This window comes from Aspergillus stella-maris (genome assembly GCF_047715825.1).
Source record: "Aspergillus stella-maris strain CBS 113639 unplaced genomic scaffold BDV14scaffold_11, whole genome shotgun sequence".
Classification (NCBI taxonomy): Eukaryota; Fungi; Ascomycota; class Eurotiomycetes; order Eurotiales; family Aspergillaceae; genus Aspergillus; species Aspergillus stella-maris.
In genome coordinates this window covers 95,442-115,415 of record NW_027396805.1, presented here as the reverse complement: position 1 = coordinate 115,415, position 19,974 = coordinate 95,442, and the positions used below count along the sequence as shown (strand labels likewise).

Sequence of the window (19,974 nt, the reverse complement as noted above, 5' to 3'; positions counted from 1 at the left end):
GTCGGGTTGGAGTAGCCGACAGTGACCTATATGAAAACTACCTGCAAGACATCAGATGCATCCAGCGAGAGAGCAAAACTCATCAAAGTCCATAGCGTGCTTTCATCATCATGGGCTCAATAGAACAATCCACCGCGGGCATCCGCATCGCCATCGACCGCGGCGGCACCTTCACCGACGCCTGGGCATACATACCCTCCTCCGACCGTGAAATCGTCCTGAAAGTTCTATCGCAATCACCAGATGAGTACGCCGACGCACCAACAGAATGTATCCGCCGGATCCTCGAGATCGCATCCAACACTCAAATCCCACGGGGCGACCTCCTCGACCTCTCCGGCGTGGAAAGTATACGCATGGGCACGACGGTCGCGACGAATGCGCTTCTAGAAAGGAAGGGTGAACGGACGGCGCTGGTTATAACGAAGGGGTTCCGCGATTTATTGGAGATTGGAAACCAGGCGCGACCGAACATTTTCGATCTGGCGGTTCGGCGGATGGCAAAATTGTATGAGGCTGTGCTAGAGGTTGATGAGCGGGTGACGATCGAGGGGTTTGCGGAGGATCCGGAGCCAGTTGCCATTGATATAAGCAGTGACCCCTCGCTGAGGCAGGGAATATCCGGTGAAGCTGTGCGGGTGCTTAGGGTTCCTGATTATGAGGTTATTCAGAAGGACCTGGCTGGACTATGGGAGCAGGGGTACCGCACTGTTGCGATTGCAATGATGCACTCGTATACCTTCCCCGACCACGAAATGGGTATTGCACAGGTCGCGCGAGAGCTCGGGTTCAAGGTGTCTGCCTCATCGGAATTGCAGAAGATGACCAAGATTGTCCCCAGGAGTCAGTCGGCTGTCGCGGACGCTTACTTGTCGCCGATTACAGACCAGTACCTGGAAAGCTTTAGAAAAGGGTTCAAGGGGTACTTGGAGGATGAGAATGCCAATAAGCTGTTTTTGAACCAGTCTGATGGTGGTTTGACGACGTATCAGAACTTCACAGGTCTCCGAGGCGTCCTTAGTGGTCCTGCAGGAGGTGTCATCGGGTTGTCAAAGACCTGCTATGATGAACAGGATGGGAAGCCTGTTCTGGGATTTGACAGTAAGTTTGAACTCAATCCCTGTCATATGCAGCTATACTAAGCCATTGCAGTGGGTGGCACAAGCACAGACGTCGCGAGGTATGCTGGATCTCTAGAACATATATTCGAAAGTACCATTGCAGAGGTCACAATACAAACACCACAACTCGACATCAACACCGTCGCAGCAGGAGGTGGTTCAATACTTACGTGGGAGAACGGCCTCTTCAAGGTCGGACCAGGAAGCGCAGGAGCGAACCCTGGTCCAGCGTGCTATGGCAGAGGAGGACCGCTCACAGTGACTGATGCGAACTTCTTCCTGGGAAGGATCATTCCAGATCTGTTCCCTAGACCTTTGGATTTTGCCGTTGTTCAGAAAAAGTTCACCGAGATAACGGATGCTATCAATGCCAGCAAAGCGGGCGACACCAAGTTCACGCCAGAAGAAGTCGCGATCGGATTCCTTCAAGTCGCCAATACCACCATGACGAGACCGATCCGGACACTGAGCGAAGGCCGAGGTTTTGCTACAAGAGACCATAATCTGGGCTGTTTTGGTGGAGCGGGTGGTCAGCATGCTGTTGCTGTTGCTAGGGATCTTGGTATCCAGCATGTCGTTATTCCGCGGTACTCGAGTATCCTGTCAGCATACGGCATGGCCTTAGCGGACATTGTGGTTGAAAACCAGGAACCGGAGATACAGGTCTTTTCCGACGAGGCACTTCCCAGTTTGCAGACACGCTTCGAGCGACTAGCAGAGAAGGGACGACATGGACTTCGCGTCCAGGGGTTCAGCGATGCGAAGGTCAGCCACGAGTACTTCCTTAACATGCGGTACCAGGGAAGCAATACTGCCTTGATGATCCAGCACCCGGGAGATATCGCCAAATTTGGAGAAGCTTTTACTTCTCGTCATCACCAAGAATTCGGCTTTGCACAGCCTCGCAGTATAGTCATTGATGATGTTCGAGTGCGAAGTGTTGGCAAAGGGGCAGATCTCAAGCTGACCAGTCCGTTCGAAGAGCTTCGAAAGGTCGAGAAATTGTCTACTTCGATTTCCCCGGGGAAGCCCAATTCGACCCGAAAGGTTTACTTCGAGACGCAGGAGTGGACAGAGGCCGGTCTCTTCTTCCTCAACGATATCCCCGTCGGCGCCCGCATCCCAGGTCCGGCCATGCTTGTTGACAAAACGCAGACCGTGGTCGTCGATCCTTTCAGTGCAGCGGTTGTCCTTCCTGAGCATCTACTCCTGGAAATCCTCGATGTTGAAAAGCCCAAATTGAACAACCAGATCGTGGATCCAGTGCAGCTGAGCATCTTCGGGCACCGGTTCATGAGCGTCGCCGAACAGATGGGACAGACGATGCAGAAGACATCGATATCGGTGAATATCAAGGAGCGACTTGATTTTTCGTGCGCCGTGTTTTCCGCTGATGGCGGGCTGGTAGCTAATGCACCGCATATTCCAGGCCACTTAGGGTCTATGAGTTATGCTATTGCTTATCAGGCCAAGCTCTATGGGAAAGGCGAGCTGAAGCCAGGAGATGTACTCTTGAGCAACCACCCCTGTGCCGGCGGGACACATCTACCTGACCTGACGGTCACAACACCTGTGTTTGATGAGAACGACCCCGAGCGCATCCTCTTCTTCGTTGCCAACCGCGGTCACCACGCTGACATTGGTGGTATCCAGCCCGGATCCATGCCACCGCACTCGACGGAACTCTGGCAGGAAGGTGTCGCAGTCGAGACCTTCAAGATCGTCAAGGAAGGCGTCTTCGACGACGCGGGTCTCCATGAGATCCTGGTTGACATCCCGGGCTCGTACCCAGGATGCAGCGGCACAAGAACGCTCAAGGACAACATCGCAGATCTCAAGGCCGCCATCGCCGCAAACAACCGCGGTATCAGCCTAATTACTGCTCTTGTACGCGACTACTCATGGCCCGTCGTCGAATTCTACATGAAGGCCATCCAAGACAACGCCGCCAACTCAGTCCGACAACTACTAAAGGTCTTCTCCAAGCGCTTCGAGGGCCAGGACCTGCAAGCAACAGACTACCTCGACGACGGCACACCCCTCGCACTGAAGATCAACATCGACCCTCAAACAGGGGACGCAATCTTCGACTTTGAAGGAACAGGGCCAGAACACTTCGGAAACCTCAACTGCCCGCCTGCCGTCATGCTCTCGGGCATAATGTACTGTCTACGCTCGATGCTTTCAACAGATACCCCATTGAACCAAGGCTGTCTCGCACCGATCAAACTCAAACTACCCAAGAATACAATCCTCTCGCCATCTCTCAAAGCCGCGACCGTCGGTTCCAACGTCGAAACATCCCAGCGCATAGTGGACCTCATATTCAAGGCCTTCCAAGCATGCGCCGCATCCCAAGGAACATGCAACAACCTCACATTCGGATACGGCGGCACAGACCCCGAGACCGGAAAAGTAACCAAGGGCTTCGGATACTACGAGACTATAGCCGGTGGATCAGGCGCAGGCGCAGACTGGGCCGGTGAAAGTGGCGTTCATACGCATGTCACAAATACACGAATTTCCGATCCAGAGACGTTTGAACAGCGGTACCCGGTTATTTTACATGAATTTTCAATCCGCCATGGAAGTGGCGGTCAGGGCCTTAATCGCGGTGGTGATGGGTGTGTAAGAGATATTGAATTCCGTATGCCGCTGCAGGTATCTATTTTATCTGAGCGAAGAGTCATTGCACCCTATGGAATGGCTGGTGGTGACGAGGGCAAGAGGGGTCTTAATTTGTGGATTCGGCGCGATGGTGAAGATGGGAGTGTCAGAACGATTAGTTTAGGGGGGAAGGCTACGACGAATATGAATGCCGGTGATAGGATCATTGTGCTTACGCCTGGTGGTGGGGGGTACGGGCCCAATCCTGAAAAAGTCAAGCAGAGGGAGATTTTCGGGGCATTCAGGATTGGTGATGGAGAGAGGAGGGTGGATGTGATTGCGAGGAGGAATGGGAGTTTGGGGCAGCGAGATGCTACTGCGACCAGTAACTAGGACATAAATCAATAATAATGAACTTTGTTCCGTATACTATCAGATACCCCTATCTTCCACTTTCTTCACAGATAAGCCCCGTATCTGATTATCTCTCGAGTTGGAGTAAGACTGCAAGATCGGCTTCAACCACCCGACGTCGGCACTGCAAGCCGTTCTCACGCCAACTTATCAGTGGAGAAGTCGTTGGCCGCCGCCAGTGCTTATCTACCCCAGCTCAATCCTCCACTGCATCAGATAATATCCAGAGCGATGATATGCTCAAAAGCTTCCTATCACCAGTCCAGAACAAGATGTCTCCCAAACTAGACATCCTCCTAATCGAATCCACCGTCCAAGCCCTCGACACCCCCCGGCGCGAAGCCCTAGCATCAAAATACAACCTCAACCTCCTTTACTACGACTGCACTTCCACAGACCAATTCAAAGATCGCCTAAAGCCAAATGGCCTCTACAGCAATATACACGCCATAGTCCGAAACGGCTGGCTCAAGGCAGGCCCCTACGCATACCACACGCCCTTCGCAACAGACCTGATCCCCCACTTCCCATCCTCATTAAAACTCATCTGCTGTAGTGGCCATGGCCACGACACAGCTGATATTCAAGCTTTAACGGAGAGGGGGATATGGTACTGCAATACACCGAATGCATGTACGGAGGCAGTTGCGAACACAGCGTTGAGTCTTGTGCTCGATAGCTTTCGGTATTTGACGTATGCGCAGTGGTGCGCTAGGTTCGATTGGATGGCGAGTCGAGATTTGGGGAATCAGGCTGTTGATCCCGCTGGGAAGGTGTTGGGGATTGTGGGGATGGGTGATATTGGACTTGCAATCGCGGTGAAGTGTGAGAGCGCGTTTGGTATGAGGATTGTCTATCAGGGGCCGAGGCGGAAGGAGGGTGCGGAAAACATGTTGAAGGGGGGTGCAAAGTATTATGCGGATGTCAACGAGATGATTCCGGCTGTTGATTGTATTCTGCTTGCGGCGCCTTATACGCCTTCTACACACCATCTGTTGACGAGGGAGCAATTTGCACTTGCGAAGGATAAGGGGCTACGGGTTGTGAATATTGCGCGGGGAAAGATGATTGATGAGGAGGCGTTGCTAGAGGCCTTGGAATCTGGGCGTGTCGTTGGTGCGGGACTCGACGTGCATGCTGATGAGCCAGGGATTAATCCGAGATTGAAGGATAATTGGCGAGTCGCTGTACTTCCTCATATTGGGGTTTGCTCTGGGACGAGCTGGGGGCAATTCGAGAAGATCAATTTGGATAATCTGGAGGCTTTCCTTGAGACTGGGAAGCCTGTTACGCCTGTTAATAGGCTTTGATACAACTTATTTATGTGGTGCAATGACGGGAAATATTGACTCCGAGTGCAACCAGTAGGTAGTTTACAATCGAAAAACGCACTTTTAGTCCAAAATCTTTGCGATATTTATGTGATTGAACTGTTTATGTTTCATGATGCAGCTACGGTCGGGTTTGCTACTATAAAAATGACGGCGACTCCAAGGTGTAAATAATGGTCCAGGGCGACGCGGTCGGTTCAGAACTTCGAAGACCGAAGACACGAGTGTTTGAAAAGAAGGACACCATGGAGACCAGGATTACAATTTGACTACAAGCAACAGGGGTCGCAGAGAAAAGAAGGACGTCCAGAGTGCTTACGAGAGGGGTGAGGTTCGCAGGGATGGAATGAAAACAACAACTTAGGATCTCCAACAGCCTCGTGGGCGAGGATGAACAAAAATGGAATAATGACTTGCATATGTGATTGCTAAATAGATTAGGATAAGTGAAATGAGGTATTACGCTAAAAAAAATGGCCAATCTGATATCCCAAGAAGAAAGGAATGTAGAAGTGGAAGAGCAAGATCAGCAAACCAGATGAACACCATTAGAACCATGACTCCACTCAAAACCATCCATCAAAGCATCAAGCCTCCTTCTCATATCTTCACAGAACATTTCGTGTCTGCCTGTTGAGGTCGCAAGAGGAGCCCCCATTCCCAAACCCATTGCATCCATCAACCTGGACAAACATACTGTAGCCCGCTTTATTTCCTCCATGAACACTCTGCTGCAAAGCCCCATTTGTTCCGCGACATCCAGCTCAAAGGCACCATAGCGTGTGAAGCGCTCCATTGTGCCAGTCCCGTTGCGTGGTATAACGATGCCCATGCCTTCATATACCTCTATTGATCGCTTGAAATCAGCGTAGGCAAAGCTGAAAAGATAAATGAGCTTTTCGAGCGCAACTGAGAACAAAAGATGATCTTCGTTATATGTTTGAGTGAACGTCGGACCGGAGGTGAGTTGAAGAAGGGTCGCGGTGTAGCGCTGGCTGGCGAGGAGGACCGAGTCGAGGGTGGACATTGGTGTAATCTCGTGGCCTGGAGACTTGACTTGGTGGGAGAATTGAATGGTTTGGTCGATACAGTGAAGTAGATGTAGGTATAAAGTATAATGAGCGGAAGGCAAGCTGTCAACAGGAGACGGGTCTTGTCTTGAGGGATCTTTCGCTTCCGAAAGGACATTGGGATATGTTGAATTGGAAGCTGATGCAAGAGGGGCGATGGTATCGTCGGCGTCAAGCTCCCAGTCTGGACTAAGGAGACCGGGGCCACCGAGTTGGTCAAGTTCCGTAGTCCAGCAAATATTGTTCAGGCTGGGTAAATCTTCGGGGACTGATTCTGCATGATAGCCCGGAGACTGTGGAAAGGCTGCGTCGCTTCGAAGGCAGGACCCTGTGGGATAGCTTTGGGATAGAGGGTAGGAAGTCGTCGAGACCGGTATGCCATTGTGCGCGTCGTATGGTCCATGATCTTCAAATGGACGTGCGGCTGTGAGCAGAGGAGGCGACAGGATCGGAGTCGATATGGAGGAGGATGAAGTCGAGATAGGGGCAGAGGATGAGGTAGAGACAGTGGCAGCAGCAACACGATTGGCCTTGCTCCGTTTTCCAGGCACTTTGCCAATGCGAGAGATTGAGAAAGCGCATTTGAGGTGAAGGTTGGAGCAGCGCTGACAGCCCGTCTTTTCGCCTGAGCAGCGGACCTGAAGCTGGATCAGATAAATAGCCTGAGTAGGCTGTGATGATGAACATACCTTGGCCGCATGGCATTCATTACAAGCGGCTCGGAGCTTCGGAGGTCGCTTCGAGTTCGTATATCTGCCCAGAGTTAGTCGCAACAACGCCGAGAGGAACAATGAGACTTACGAGGTCGGGTCCATGGTGTCCTCGACCCAGGCGGGGTGTTGATAGTGAAAAGATGAGGACTCACTCCGATCGAATAGCAGAATCAGTCAACCCACGTATATAGAGAGATGTTTTGCGTTGACGACCTCTCTCATGCATGAAGCAAAGGAAAACAAGGCGACACCGCGTCCGGGTACAATGAACTGAAGTAGATTCCGTCAGCACAACTGTCAATCAGTTCTCAACGCACATACCCACCATTACCAGGGTTGAGTTTAGCCAGACACATTGCAAAAAGGACCAAGCCAGTCTGAGCGCTCTCGATGTGCAGGCAACTGGACCCTCGACTTGCAGGCGCATCAAATGATGGTTGGATGGTGCCCTCCGTGCCGCCATTGCGATTGTCGTCTTTGCTTTTCCAGCGCCGTTGGAAGATATGACGAGGGCACGTGTAAATTGAATCAGCTTGGAGAGAGCTGTCTTACGTTTAGACTCACGAGAAGCAAGCAGAAGGACGTCCGTGCCCGAATCCTGACGATGAGGCAGTGGCGACCTCGGACGGGCCTCGTCCTGCCTTCCGAGAATTGCCAGTCGGCCTTCCATGCAGCTTCCCATCTCGAAGACAGAAACTCGGGTAGAGGCATGGCACCAGATTCAGATGACGACGATCACTCCACCCAGAGTACATTATGCAGTCATTATCTCGCGAGTATCAATACCCCACCGAGTCAGAATCTCAACGATAGGACATTGACAACACCCACCCAAAGCCACCTATCTCTTCATCTACAAATAGCATGAAAGAGTCAGAGGGCTAGAGAGGCAGGCGTCCTACAAGGGGCTGAATTTCAAACAGGACCCACTACTACCCTCTGTCCACCAGGCCTCAGACTCACCTGCCCCTCACCGTGATAGCGATAAACGAGGTCAAAGGCAAGAGTGGACGCGCTCTACTTACGTTTATTGGTAGGCCTCACTGAGAGCGATAAACCATACACGCACAGACACTGCCCAGCTCACAACTCTCATCGAAATCGCCTTGCGCCCTCTTTCGTGCAACCCAGCAAAAGCAGGCGCCGGTTTACGCTGATCTCGGCTATGGAAGATCTAAGCCGTGATCACAGGCTACAGTAGGTACTTCCTTCTGAGAGAGACCAATCCGGCTTCAAAGCTTCCATCTCGATGTAGAACCTACGAATGAGAGCTTGCTGATGGCTGTTCGAGAGACTTCCTTGACTGTTGTCAGAATCGCGCGAAAGTACGGTTTCTCTACCCATGGCTAGTGGCAACGCTGGCCAAACTGGCTTCTCCCTGTGCAACCCTTCGCTGGCGAATATGGGACCCGACACCAGCTTGAAGCTAGTCAGATTGACCTACGATCAGGTTGAAGGCTACCCTAGGCCAGAAGTGTTGGGATTCTCTTACTCAATCAACCCGGTACGTGAACATTCGTGTTGGGGAAACGCTGAGAATGTCAAGAGCGGAGGGTCCCCTGGATTTAAAATGCACAGGGTGGGTGTCTTTCATTCTGCATTGGCATTATTGAACTATGTCTATTTATGTCGTTAGGGATCGTCTGAATAGCCCAGTTCCAGACGTATACTGTCTGCTGCTGTGGTCCAGTTGGCGACTTGGCCGCCTTTCGTGCCCCAGGTGCAGGAAATATTGACGACGAACCCAATCTGGAAATTCCAGTGAGTGGCGCTTGGCATCATCGATATTATTGCTTATACATATCACGATGTGAAAGGGCCGATAATGCGAGAATCTTCAGCCTGCTAAACATTGGCTAGCTGAGGTTGAGCAGATCTCAGCGGCTTGTGCATTATGCGTGTAACGGAAGCCTCGGGCCTTGTTCGCACGGCGATCTTCTGTTTGCCTCAGCCGGTGGATCGAATGGCGGGACATTTCAGGATCAATAAGCGGTGTTCCGATCTGAGTCTCAGCAGGGGGTTTGACAACTTCCGTCCCTACTCGATGTCTTATGGGTCAAGACCGGCTCTAAACACCGAACGAGTGAGGTCTTTCGACGAGCACATGCATCGCTAACGTCAAAGCGTCGAACAAGGCAAGATAGCTGGAGGTATCTATGGATTTTTTCTATCAACCTTATGCGAGTCCACCAATCGTCGAATTGCATTCCAGCTCCAGCCCATGGGCTTTGCGCCAGAATCAATGATTGGGGTGTTTGGCCTCAATTCGTGTCTTCCCGGCCGACAATTTGAGGGTCGGTGCGGCAACAGGGGCCAATAACGAGTGGAATCCAAGGGTCTGCTGGCCGCTGCAGACCAAATGATGAGATCTCTGGTGATTGCCTTGGTGCCTACCGCTGAGGGACGATTGGCATCACGCTCGATGGACTTTCTGCGCATGCCAGTCAACCTCATTGATAACAACGGCTGAGGATCGCACGTCACAGTCCCCAGGACAATGATCATTCTCCTCATTCGAGTGTTTGAGGTCCAAACCCTTCCCCAGATAGTCGAGGCTCACGTTCCATAGCGTCTGAAAGCTGCACTTTACCTTCGGATCCGCCAACAAGATCGTCGGCAGACGTCCTATGCCTGGTCGGAGGCATTGACTATGTCCTATCATCCTCTATATCTGGACATATAAGATCAGGGGTAGTCTATAAACTTTCCGAAGATCCGCCTGGTCTTAAGCCAGCCGTCGTGCAGGCTGGCCGTTGAGAGAACGTGGCTGGAAGATCAAACCATTAACAGTCTCGCTTAGAATCGATACAAGGGAAATCCCAGCACCCGTAACACATTCCCCAGCACTGTTCGAGGGGAGATCGCCTATTATACCTTCCTACGACTATCTGAAGCCTTACTATCAAACGGTATGTTGCGTGACCCGAGACCCTAATCAGGTGACGCTAAGGTAAGTTGTAACTACAACTTGATGCTGCAAATATCGCAGGTATGCGACGACATGCTATCTAACTCTTATACAATGCTACTCCCTCTGTCATCCTCTGCGACGCTTCTAGGAAGACTATCCATTAATTCTCAATAATGTGGTGTTGCTAAGAGGCCGAGAGCAATGCTAGTAGCCTAGCAAAATTTCTTGGTCACAGGTGGGTTATGAATCCGATAAGGCAGATAGTCAGGTAGCATTCTAATTACAAAGGTGCTAGATGTCTTATCGAAATACTAGAGTTGGCGTTTGACCCTGCCGCGTCCATCCCGACGACTTCCGCAACCGGGCGGCCGCAAGCGGAAATAACCCTAATTGCCAACCAGACCACCAAGAAACGCGACAAGCAGACCGCGTTCTGGATCTCTATCACCGTGGTTGACACTTTGCTTGAGCTTCATCAACAGAGCATTGAATAGATTGATGATGTCCCAGACGGTATTGCGCCGGTTTGACTGTTGCGCGAAAGGCAGTACACCCGGCACAAAATGATCGCGCCATTGCGCCCGCACCGCGTCCTCGCCATCTTGCTCACACTTTCGGCTATCCTTGGGTTTATTTACTTTGCGACTGAGAACGACTCGATCCGATCATGGCGACCAAGGCCAGACTTCACACCACTTGCCAAAGGGAACACACCATTGACCAAGGTCTCAATGCTATATGGCGAGCGAAACGTACACTATGAACTAGCATTGCGGACACACCGTCGCCATGCAGAACGATGGGGATACGGGATGCATGTGCTTCAGAATGACATTGCGGTCGGATATTGGAACAAGCCGGCGTACCTGCTGGCATTAGTGGTTGGGGAGCTGGCCAAACCGGCGGGGGAGAGGGTTGAATGGTTCATGTGCGTTGCCCGAATAAACTCTTCATTCCTATGAGGATGACCATTGCTGATGAGAATACTACCATATTACAGGTGGGTGGATGCAGATTCGGTGATCATAAACCCAGCCATACCCCTCGACATCTTCCTCCCTCCCTCCAACCTCAATGATATTCACGTCGTCGCGACGAAAGACCATAAAGGCTTGAACACGGGTATACTCTTCATGAGGGTTCATCAATGGTCAGTGAAGATGCTCGTTGAATCAATGGGATACCCTCTCTACAATCCAAAAGTCGACCTCGGTGTTCAAGCGGATCAAACAGCGATGGAGAAAGTCCTAAACCAGACCTCATACAGAGATGGCGTGACTTACCTACCGCGAACATGGATAAACACCTACGAATGGACGCATGCGTATGAAGGAACTAGGGGCAACATGCTGGTTCACTTTCCTGGCCTGGGAGAGAAGCGGTGGGAACATATGTCGAAGTGGCTGGACATCGTTGAGAGGACGCCAGAAGAATGGGAGGTTCCTCTCGCTGAGACGTGGTATCCACTGGAGACCAAGGAATTCTGGACCCGACTTCAAGAAGCCAAACGGCTCGTTCGAGACTACGACAGAAAATCGACGGATAAAGGTTCCTCTGTTACACCTGGGTCCCAGGATATACAACGGGCGGTGGATGAGCTGCGAAAGCTTTTACAGAGGGAACCATACGACGCCGAACTAATGGACCAGCGGATCAAGGAGTGTAAGGTAGCACTAGATGTATCTACTTAGCGTCAGCACTGTATCAAGTTTGTTCCTGGGACGGACCTGATGTATTCCACCACAACAGCGTAGTATTTTTGCCAAATCCGGAGTCTTTGACATCACAACTCCTCGTTGCACGGACCTCGGCGACTTCAATTGCTGAATAAAAATATCCTAGCCAGACCATTTCCCATTGATACGTTTGCTATCAACTTGAGAAGTGGGTTCATCATGCAGTCTATTCTCACCATGGGCAATTTGCCCGCCTTTGTCGTGGTCGTCGGCCTGGTATACTTCCTGAAGGTAAGCTAAACTGATCCCACACCCCCATAGAAACAGGAAACTCGCGTTAAAGAAAAATAAGTCCCTCTACCAAATCCGAAAAAACCCCCTCTCGGCTATCCCAGGCCCCGAAATCACAAAATGGACCGACTTCATGCTAAAGTACTACACCGTGCTCGGCCAACGCCCGCGCTACGTCCACGCCCTGCATGAGAAATACGGTCAGCAGCCTTTTCCCTCCCCACCCGCATTCACTTTGCCAGAACTATTCTCTAAGATAGATGAACAGGCCCCATTGTCCGCATTTCCCCAAGCGTAGTCGACATCAGCGATATCCCCGCCGCGCGCGAAATCCACCGCATCGCAAGCCCCTTCCTCAAATCGCCCTGGTACAGACTTCTAAACCGTAAAGATGGAGAAAGTATCTTCTCAACTACAGACCCCGAGTACCACCGAAAACACCGCCGGCTCCTTTCATCCCCCCTTTCAGACGTGAACCTCCGCACCGTCGAACTACTCGTGCAAAGCCGGATCCAACTCGCTATCAACCGGATAAGAGAGGAGGGACTGTCAACCAGAAAAGCAGCAGATATATACAAATGGTTCTTCTTCATGGCGACGGATATCATTGGCGAACTTAGTTTCGGTGACTCGTTTCGGATGTTGGAGATCGGGAAGAAGAATCAGTATATTTCTGATCTTGAGACAGTCGCGAAGATAGGTGGGATAAGGGCTACGTTTCCCTTCACGATGAAAGTCGCTACTTTCCTCCCGCTGAGTATATTCAAGGAGGTTGTTTCCTCTACTGATAGGATTCTGAATTATGCGACGCAGTCGGTGGAGCGGTATAAGCGGCACTTGGCGCTCAATCCGGACGAGCCCAAGCCAACGCTTTTCACGAAGTTGTATGATGCAAGACAAGCTAAGGATGGAGAAAGCCTAGACGAGTGTCTTTCCGATCGTGAGATCCGCAACGACGCACAGTCATTTATCGTGGCTGGGAGTGACACGACTGCAAACACACTGACATACCTCGTTTGGTCTGTCCTCAGAAACCCGGTCATCCAGAGTCGCCTCGTTGCGGAACTGGGTGCTTTGGCGAAGACACTCAGTATTGAGCGGGGCGTTGGTGAAGATGAGGCGTTCTCGGATGTTGATCTGAGAGAGTTGCCTTATCTTAATCGGGTTATTAGTGAGTCGTTGAGGCTTTACCCTGCTGTGCCGTCGGGGTTGCCCAGGGCTGTTCCGGAGAAGGGGAGTTCCCTGGCTGGGTATTGGCTTCCTGGCGGTGCGACTGTTACTACACAGTTGTACTCTTTGCATAGGGATGAAGAGGTTTTTCCAGAGGCGGAGAGGTATGTATTTGTTTTTGTTTCATTCAGTCATAACTTGGAGTGTGCTGATATTAATATCATAGATTCGACCCTGACCGCTGGGAATCACCCAGCAAGGCGATGAAGGACGCATACATGCCGTTTGGCGCTGGGTCGCGCAGTAAGTGCTGATTCACATCACGAGAAAATGGCGATTCAATGCTAAAGCTAGGCAGACTGTGTTGGGCTGCACCTTGCAAAGATGGAACTTCGACTGGCCACGGCGTACTTCTTCCGGACGTTCCCTGCTGCTAGGATGTCTAAGCGCGAGGATATGTGTGATGGAGATATGGATATGATGCTTCACTTCCTGTTGTCGCCTAAGGGGAAGAGGTGCTTGGTTGAGGTTGCTTAGTACGTGAACCCTATACGAAGGGTGGGGTTATTGTATGACTCAAGGATATCAGGAAATGTTTCGCAGAATGGCCACGATAGTAATAATGTTTGGAAATGAAGTATAATGAGAAACCATAGAAAAGTCCAATGCTCATGCTCCTGAGCCCTAGAGAGGCTGATCCTCCCAAAAAAACCAAACACCGAGACTCAATACTCTCCCTCAATCCTTAATTTTTCGTGCTCGGATACTCAAAGGATGCATGTGCCGCGACTCGTGCTTCATCCCACCCCCCCCCCCTGCAATCTGGGAATCATATACCTTCATAATCAACACTTCATCACGGCCCATATCAGAAAAATAATACCACCTCTGTTTGGGATCATACTTCACCATCGCAATCTCCCACCCACTGTTGTCCTCAACCCCTTCTTACCAGCCAGTCCATAGCCCTTGGATTAGACGCATAGTCCATCTGCATAGGCACCAAATCCCCTGGCGACAAAGTCCCCCCATCACAAACAGCAAGCGGATCACGTCTGATAGTTTTGAGAGGGCGCCAGACATTCACGATCGCCCATCGAGTTTGAGATAAGCGGGATGCCGCCAGGTCGTCGGCTTCTACCCACGGCGTGGCATCCAAGAAGACAAGGATCCTGGTGGACCTCGGGTGTCTACTGGTCTACCCTCCAGTAAACTATAAATCGGCGGTGGGCGATTCAACCCTCGCGCTGTCAAAACTCCTCCGATCATCGATTTGGATGCACTATGAGGTCGGCAAAATTAGTGAGGATGAATGCCTTGCCCAGACTGCCTCGCTATACAGCTGTGGAATGGAAGATCTCAGCGAAGTTGTACTGGAGCTCCGGCAGATGCTTATATTCGACACGAAGATACTTTCGGTTTTAATGGACATCAAGGAAACACCAGGGGTGGAACTAGTCCTTGTCGCAAACATCCCGCAACCAGAAGACCAGGCTTCACGCTGTCGATGGGATGGTGCGTTCTGGAGTGCATTCACCCGTATATTCACTTCTTGGAAACTTTGTGTTCGAGCACCTAGTCTACGGTTCTATGAGCACGTACTCAGAGCCACCAGGGCCCAACCCAGCAGCATCATTCTGATCGATAACGAGCCAGAGAATGTACTAACCGGTATGTCCCTCGGAATGTGCGGAATCGTTGGCACAGAAGACCTGTCGCGGAAACTCAAGAACCTTGTCCGTGACCCTGTTGAACGCGGTCTTGCCTTCCTACCACAGAATGCTGCAAGGCTCTAACTACCTCTGATGGCCACTTCCAGGTTCTGAGCAGCACTGTAGGCTGAGGCCGTAATGCGGCTCCGCGCGGCTCCCTGCGCCTTTCTTGCTAAAAACAATCTCCTGATATAAGATGTCGTGGACGAAGGGGTCCCATATGATTATCCAAGGCTTTGCCAAAGCAAGATGAAGTCGTATATGCCAAGAACCCCACCACCCAGCTGCAGGGTAAAGAGCCAGTGTACCATTACGAGGACCATGTCCGGGCTCATCGTCTACCTACAGGCCATAAAATGCGTTATTGGGACGAGGCACTATCTGCTCAGGATAGTAGGACAGCCCGGTCCAAGGAACAAAAAGTTGTATAGAATGACAAGGAAGGCCTGATCAAGAACGCCATGTACTTTTGAACCCTGGTCGCCGAGACCGATTAGTCAGCGTAGCTGCCCAGGCAGATTTTCGTCTTGGCTGACATATCGCCCGCCTTCCATTCTTCCTTATCAACTCTTATGCAGATTCTCTACGTCTATCCCTTCTCCTCTTTGTCTTCCTCACTGTAAGATATGGTCGAGACATTGCCGCCTCTTGTCTCACAGTTGTGCGACCTCCTTCAGAACCCAGAACTCCCGGCGCAACTTGCCTCGGCTATTCAAGGCGCCGATAGCCGACAGGAGGGTCTATACCTAAGAATCGATGCATCGTTTATTCATGCGTCTCAGCAAGGAAACGAGCAGCCCGGGGCTGGTTTTAATTTGGTTGGTCCTACAATTCCAGTCTCTGTCTGTGGGAACTTGGAACTGATCTGTGTGTAGGGGTGCATTGACCTTCGCAATGGGGTGATTGTACCGGCCGGCGATGCAGGGAGCCTACCTACACCGGCATCATCTCCTGATGAACGGGTGCGTGCTGAAAAAGATTCACTGTCAGGGATGTATCTAAAATTGTCAGGGTGAATACGACCAAGCACAATCAGAACCAAATCTAGGCTCCATGCCATCACCAGACCTAAACGACTGTCGCCCATCTAAACGCCACAAAACGGTTGGCGGTCTACAGCTGCCGGCCTCTCGATCAAAGCATCAGAGATACGGCGCAAAAATCAGACCAACTCAGTCATGTCCTTCCGATAGCTCGAGTGGTGGGAGCAATCAATCAACCAAATCAATCCGACAATTCGAAAGCGATACGCGATTCCCTCAGCGCGCAAAGCCTGGAGCAGGACTCGAACCACCGGTTTTGGAACCCACGTCGACGGACAGACTTATTGCGGGGATATGGAAGCAGATTTATTCATCTGTTGAGCTTAGTCGTGACTTTTCGGTATGCATCACTTGCTACAAAGACGAGATGGGATGAGATATTTGCTGATGAGAGCAGGATATCAAACCGTCCTTCAATATCCGCTCAGCGCCGAGCTTAGAGGTTTTCAAGAGTGTAAATGCGCTTTGTCTGAGATACTATAACCGCAGCCAGTCATCACGCGCACTCGAAATGGTTGTTCAGGCGTTTTGGGTTGAGTGCTTTGAAGCGCGTACGGCTGTATTGCGATATGATAAACCTATACTTTCCAAGACTGAGTCGCGCATGATTGCGATTCGCGAAGCTTGCGTTGTTCTAGGATGGAAGGAGAAGGATCTTCGGAATAGAATGTAGGGCGTTCCACGACTAACAATCCTGAACGTTGAAAGCTGACCATGGCAGGGCGATATGGCGCGGCTACAAAGAGATAAAAGACTACGGCGGCTGGGCGGCGCTTGTCTTTGCCAGCGCTGGAGTATACAGGTTCTGCAAATACCGATCAGAGTTTGGACAGGAGTTGTTCTCACGTCTACGGCATGTCAGATCGTCACTGGAAGTCGCTGCTGATACCCTTCACCAGGGGTGGAGAAATCTATTGCGCGTGGTACAGCAGGACGTACCCACCGTATATGACGGCCATCCACATGGCTGGGTGATAACAGATGACGACGCAGCGATTCCGCTCGCTTCAACTTATGGACACCTGAATCTCCCAGATGGATTCAAATATAAATTCATAGACCACTGCATCCTCGACGAAAAGGCATTCGGGGCCAAAGACCCCCGGCGAGCCCCGGAAATAGATCCCGAGATATGCTATCTCTGCCACGAGAGGCAATCAGACAACGTTACGGGAAATAACTGCCTCTGTTTTTCTACTGTCTTTGGAGGGGAGAAAGGCCATGTCCCAGTGCAAGTCTTCCGCACACCGAACGGGAAGAATAACGGTGTTGTTGCTCGATGCGTGAGTCCTACCTCTTCTCGTCCTCCCACCAGAGCTTCCTAATCTAATTGAATCTTGTATCAAGCCCTTCCCGCGGGGCACAGCCCTAGCAGAATTCACCGGCCTAATAACAACCGGCATCGAAGGCCGGGACGTAATGATCGGCGGGTCCAAGAACCGAACTTACCAGATCTACCAAGGCGAGATGGGCAACTTCACGCGCTTCATCAACCATTCTTGTAGGCCGAATAGCCAGTTCCAGCGTTTTTACTGGCGCGGGATTGAGCGGATCCTTGTGGTGTCTAAGGGTGTTGAGGCCGGACAGGAGGTTACGGTTGACTATTCGGATCGGTATTGGAGGGAGTTGGAGAAGGGGTGTCTTTGCGGGGAGGGATGCTGTCGGTTTGTTAGGAAGGGACTGTAAGAACTCGATTATAGAACGAGAACGGCCCATCTTTCGAAGATCAAGGGTAGTCTGCCAGCTGGAATAGACCATTTTATGTTACGTCCTGTTGTGTGAGTAGGATCCATACAAAGGTCTTCGCTCATAGTAGTATGGGATATATTACTTACGGAGCCACAGTGTATCGTATATAATTATACCTAGTAACCATCCATATCCCGGGCAGGCAGGGCGATGCAGGAGAACGATTTAGCCAAGTACCAAGAAGCTTGCTTAGGTCTGTCTAAACAGCATCATTGGATATTTAAACGTTTTGCCGCGAGGATGCGGTTGAGAGGGGCATGTATCGATGTGTAAGAGTACGTCACACGACCTGATACTCGAAATTTCCCATCAGCAAAAATTACGACTTGCCTTTCCCCTGTTCGTTTGAGCTCTGTCGATTAAAATTGCATTAGAGCCTATTCGACGTCAAAACAAATTTTCGTCGTATGTGACTGTGGTACAGAAGCGACTCCATGATGGCATATAAAGTATAGACAAGTAAGTGGCAAGTCAGGTCATAGATAAGTTTAGAATTAGGGCGAACTATGGTGTTGTGCTAGGATGGTGTCGAGTAAATTTTAGAGGAAGGTGCTCCCTGGACAGGGACTGGGCCACCGAGATCGTAGAAATCCTGATCACGAGAAGGCACCATACTGTCATGATATCGCAGTCTTGAGATTATCTTAGTTTATATACGCCTGCTCCATTCTCGTCCTACGCTAGGTTTCAAGCCGGATCACTGCTTTGCTTCCGACCCCATCATCTCCGAGAGAGGCGAGCCATGGAGCAGCGTGTTCTCTCTTGCATTTGACAAAGCGGACATGTCCAACTCCCTTGGCTCCGAGTTACGCTGAAAGGAAATGGGTGTCTTCTCCGAGCCTCTCGCGATTGCATCACCCGGACCGGGCCCAGCCACTGTCCGAGCTTTTCCACCCGCCCGTCCCCTCCGTCGCTCGAAAAGCGCCCAGGCAATAGCTGACAATCCAAGTAGACCCAGCGGAACGCCGACGCCAGTGCCAATTGCTGTGCTATGACATGTCGAGGAAGAGTGCGGACACGTTCCGTGATCTCCAGTAGAGCCACCGCCAGACGAATTACCTCCATCGGTGCCAAGGCCAGAGTCATTGCCAGCAATCGAGGTAACGTCTGCGAGTGCAGCCCGACCGAGTACCATATCTGCGTCCTCGAGCATGAATGGCGGATCGCCATCGGCACACTCTGTGCTCGTCTGGTTACCGCTTGCATCCCCGCAGCAGTAGATCGCGCGCCCGTCGTCATTCAACCCAACGCTGGTGATCGGTGCATTCGAGCCCGTGCGATAATTGACTTTGGACATGTCAGTGTCTGTCTCGAAGTTCAATGCAACATCAGGTGGAACGAACCGCAGTAATAAGCGCAAAAGTCACCCCAGCCTGAATCTGTACAAGACCCACGATATAGCTGGTATGGTTGGCTAGTTACGCTCAGACAATATCCAGTTGACAGACAAATTGCACTAGGGTCGCAGCAGAATGTGCCTGAGTTCGTGGCATTTGCGCTGCAGGGGACGGCGTTGGGGGCTATTGTGCGGTCGGGGTTGTAGCATGTTTGAGCTGCAACAGGAGATAGGGTCAGGAGTCCAATAGTGAAGACGTTCGCAAGGGGAGTTGAGAGCATTATATCCGCGCGAGGAAGAATCTCAGAGAAAGAAATAAGGTTGCGCAGTATGTTGAAGGATCGGCTCAGGGGAAATGTGGCGAGAGTTAAGGTTGTGCCTGCGCAGAGGCTGGGGATTTGTGGTGGCGGGGTATTGCGACCTTGGTCAAGATAACAAGATCTTAGTCTAGTCTTAGTATAGTTTATCGAGTGGTTTGCGAGACCCCTGCCAGCGCATCATCGATCTTGTTGTAGATTAGCGCTGCATTAGTGAGCTTCGGGTGGAGCCCTAGGTAGGGCCGATCTCGTCCAGGGTCCAGGTCCAATATTAGGACATGGTCACGATGTCAATATTACTGGTACCGTTGACCTCAAGGCTTCCAACTTAATAAATGCGCCGAGTACAGGAGTGTCGACGCGTACATAGTGTGCGGCATTAGAACATTAGGTAGTTGTATGGGACCGGCTGGGGCGCATTCACACCTTCCTAATAAGCACTCATTTAGCTCGGGGTCGTTCCTTTTTTGCGTAGTGACATGTCATCGATACACGAGCGAGGAAGGTGAAACT

At 51.2% G+C, this 19,974-nt stretch overlaps 6 protein-coding genes across 6 annotated transcripts; 4 read left to right on the top strand and 2 right to left on the bottom strand.

The window, feature by feature from the left end:
- Positions 1 to 110: 110 nt before the first annotated feature.
- On the top strand, positions 111 to 4,121 carry BDV14DRAFT_206995 (putative 5-oxoprolinase; the record flags this gene model as incomplete). Its single annotated transcript, XM_073775055.1, has 2 exons — positions 111 to 1,101; positions 1,153 to 4,121. The coding sequence occupies 2 exons, from the start codon at positions 111 to 113 to the stop codon at positions 4,119 to 4,121; spliced, it is 3,960 nt and encodes a 1,319-aa protein (XP_073630803.1).
- Positions 4,122 to 4,414: 293 nt separating this feature from the next.
- BDV14DRAFT_206994 (D-mandelate dehydrogenase-like dehydrogenase) lies at positions 4,415 to 5,452 on the top strand (the record flags this gene model as incomplete). Its single annotated transcript, XM_073775054.1, has 2 exons — positions 4,415 to 4,453; positions 4,562 to 5,452. The coding sequence occupies 2 exons, from the start codon at positions 4,415 to 4,417 to the stop codon at positions 5,450 to 5,452; spliced, it is 930 nt and encodes a 309-aa protein (XP_073630802.1).
- Positions 5,453 to 5,999: 547 nt separating this feature from the next.
- On the bottom strand, positions 6,000 to 7,358 carry BDV14DRAFT_197478 (Zn(II)2Cys6 transcription factor domain-containing protein; the record flags this gene model as incomplete). The annotated part of the gene is made up of 3 exons (XM_073772703.1): positions 6,000 to 7,181; positions 7,233 to 7,296; positions 7,345 to 7,358. 3 exons carry the CDS (start codon positions 7,356 to 7,358, stop codon positions 6,000 to 6,002), a joined length of 1,260 nt encoding a protein of 419 aa, XP_073630801.1.
- Positions 7,359 to 10,730: 3,372 nt separating this feature from the next.
- Positions 10,731 to 13,618, top strand: BDV14DRAFT_206991 (cytochrome P450; the record flags this gene model as incomplete). Its single annotated transcript, XM_073775053.1, has 7 exons — positions 10,731 to 10,795; positions 10,847 to 11,095; positions 11,168 to 11,829; positions 12,010 to 12,134; positions 12,196 to 12,334; positions 12,403 to 13,468; positions 13,531 to 13,618. The coding sequence occupies 7 exons, from the start codon at positions 10,731 to 10,733 to the stop codon at positions 13,616 to 13,618; spliced, it is 2,394 nt and encodes a 797-aa protein (XP_073630800.1).
- A 1,976-nt stretch (positions 13,619 to 15,594) lies between these two features.
- On the top strand, positions 15,595 to 17,967 carry BDV14DRAFT_168496 (SET domain-containing protein). Its single transcript, XM_073767860.1, has 6 exons — positions 15,595 to 15,834; positions 15,892 to 15,978; positions 16,028 to 16,399; positions 16,457 to 16,728; positions 16,781 to 17,342; positions 17,407 to 17,967. Exons 1-6 carry the CDS (start codon positions 15,643 to 15,645, stop codon positions 17,743 to 17,745), a joined length of 1,824 nt encoding a protein of 607 aa, XP_073630799.1. The 5' UTR covers positions 15,595 to 15,642; the 3' UTR covers positions 17,746 to 17,967.
- A 538-nt stretch (positions 17,968 to 18,505) lies between these two features.
- Positions 18,506 to 19,105, bottom strand: BDV14DRAFT_197475 (uncharacterized protein; the record flags this gene model as incomplete). Its single annotated transcript, XM_073772702.1, has 1 exon — positions 18,506 to 19,105. The coding sequence occupies one exon, from the start codon at positions 19,103 to 19,105 to the stop codon at positions 18,506 to 18,508; it is 600 nt and encodes a 199-aa protein (XP_073630798.1).
- Between the last annotated feature and the right edge of the window lie 869 nt (positions 19,106 to 19,974).

Coding starts and splice junctions, on each gene's coding strand:
- BDV14DRAFT_168496 (XM_073767860.1), top strand. CDS start 15,643: ATGGTCGAGACATTGCCGCCTCTTGTCTCACAGTTGTGCGACCTCCTT. Junction 15,979..16,027: donor CATCATCTCCTGATGAACGG/GTGCGTGCTGAA, acceptor TAAAATTGTCAG/GGTGAATACGACCAAGCACA. Junction 16,400..16,456: donor AGCTTAGTCGTGACTTTTCG/GTATGCATCACT, acceptor TGATGAGAGCAG/GATATCAAACCGTCCTTCAA.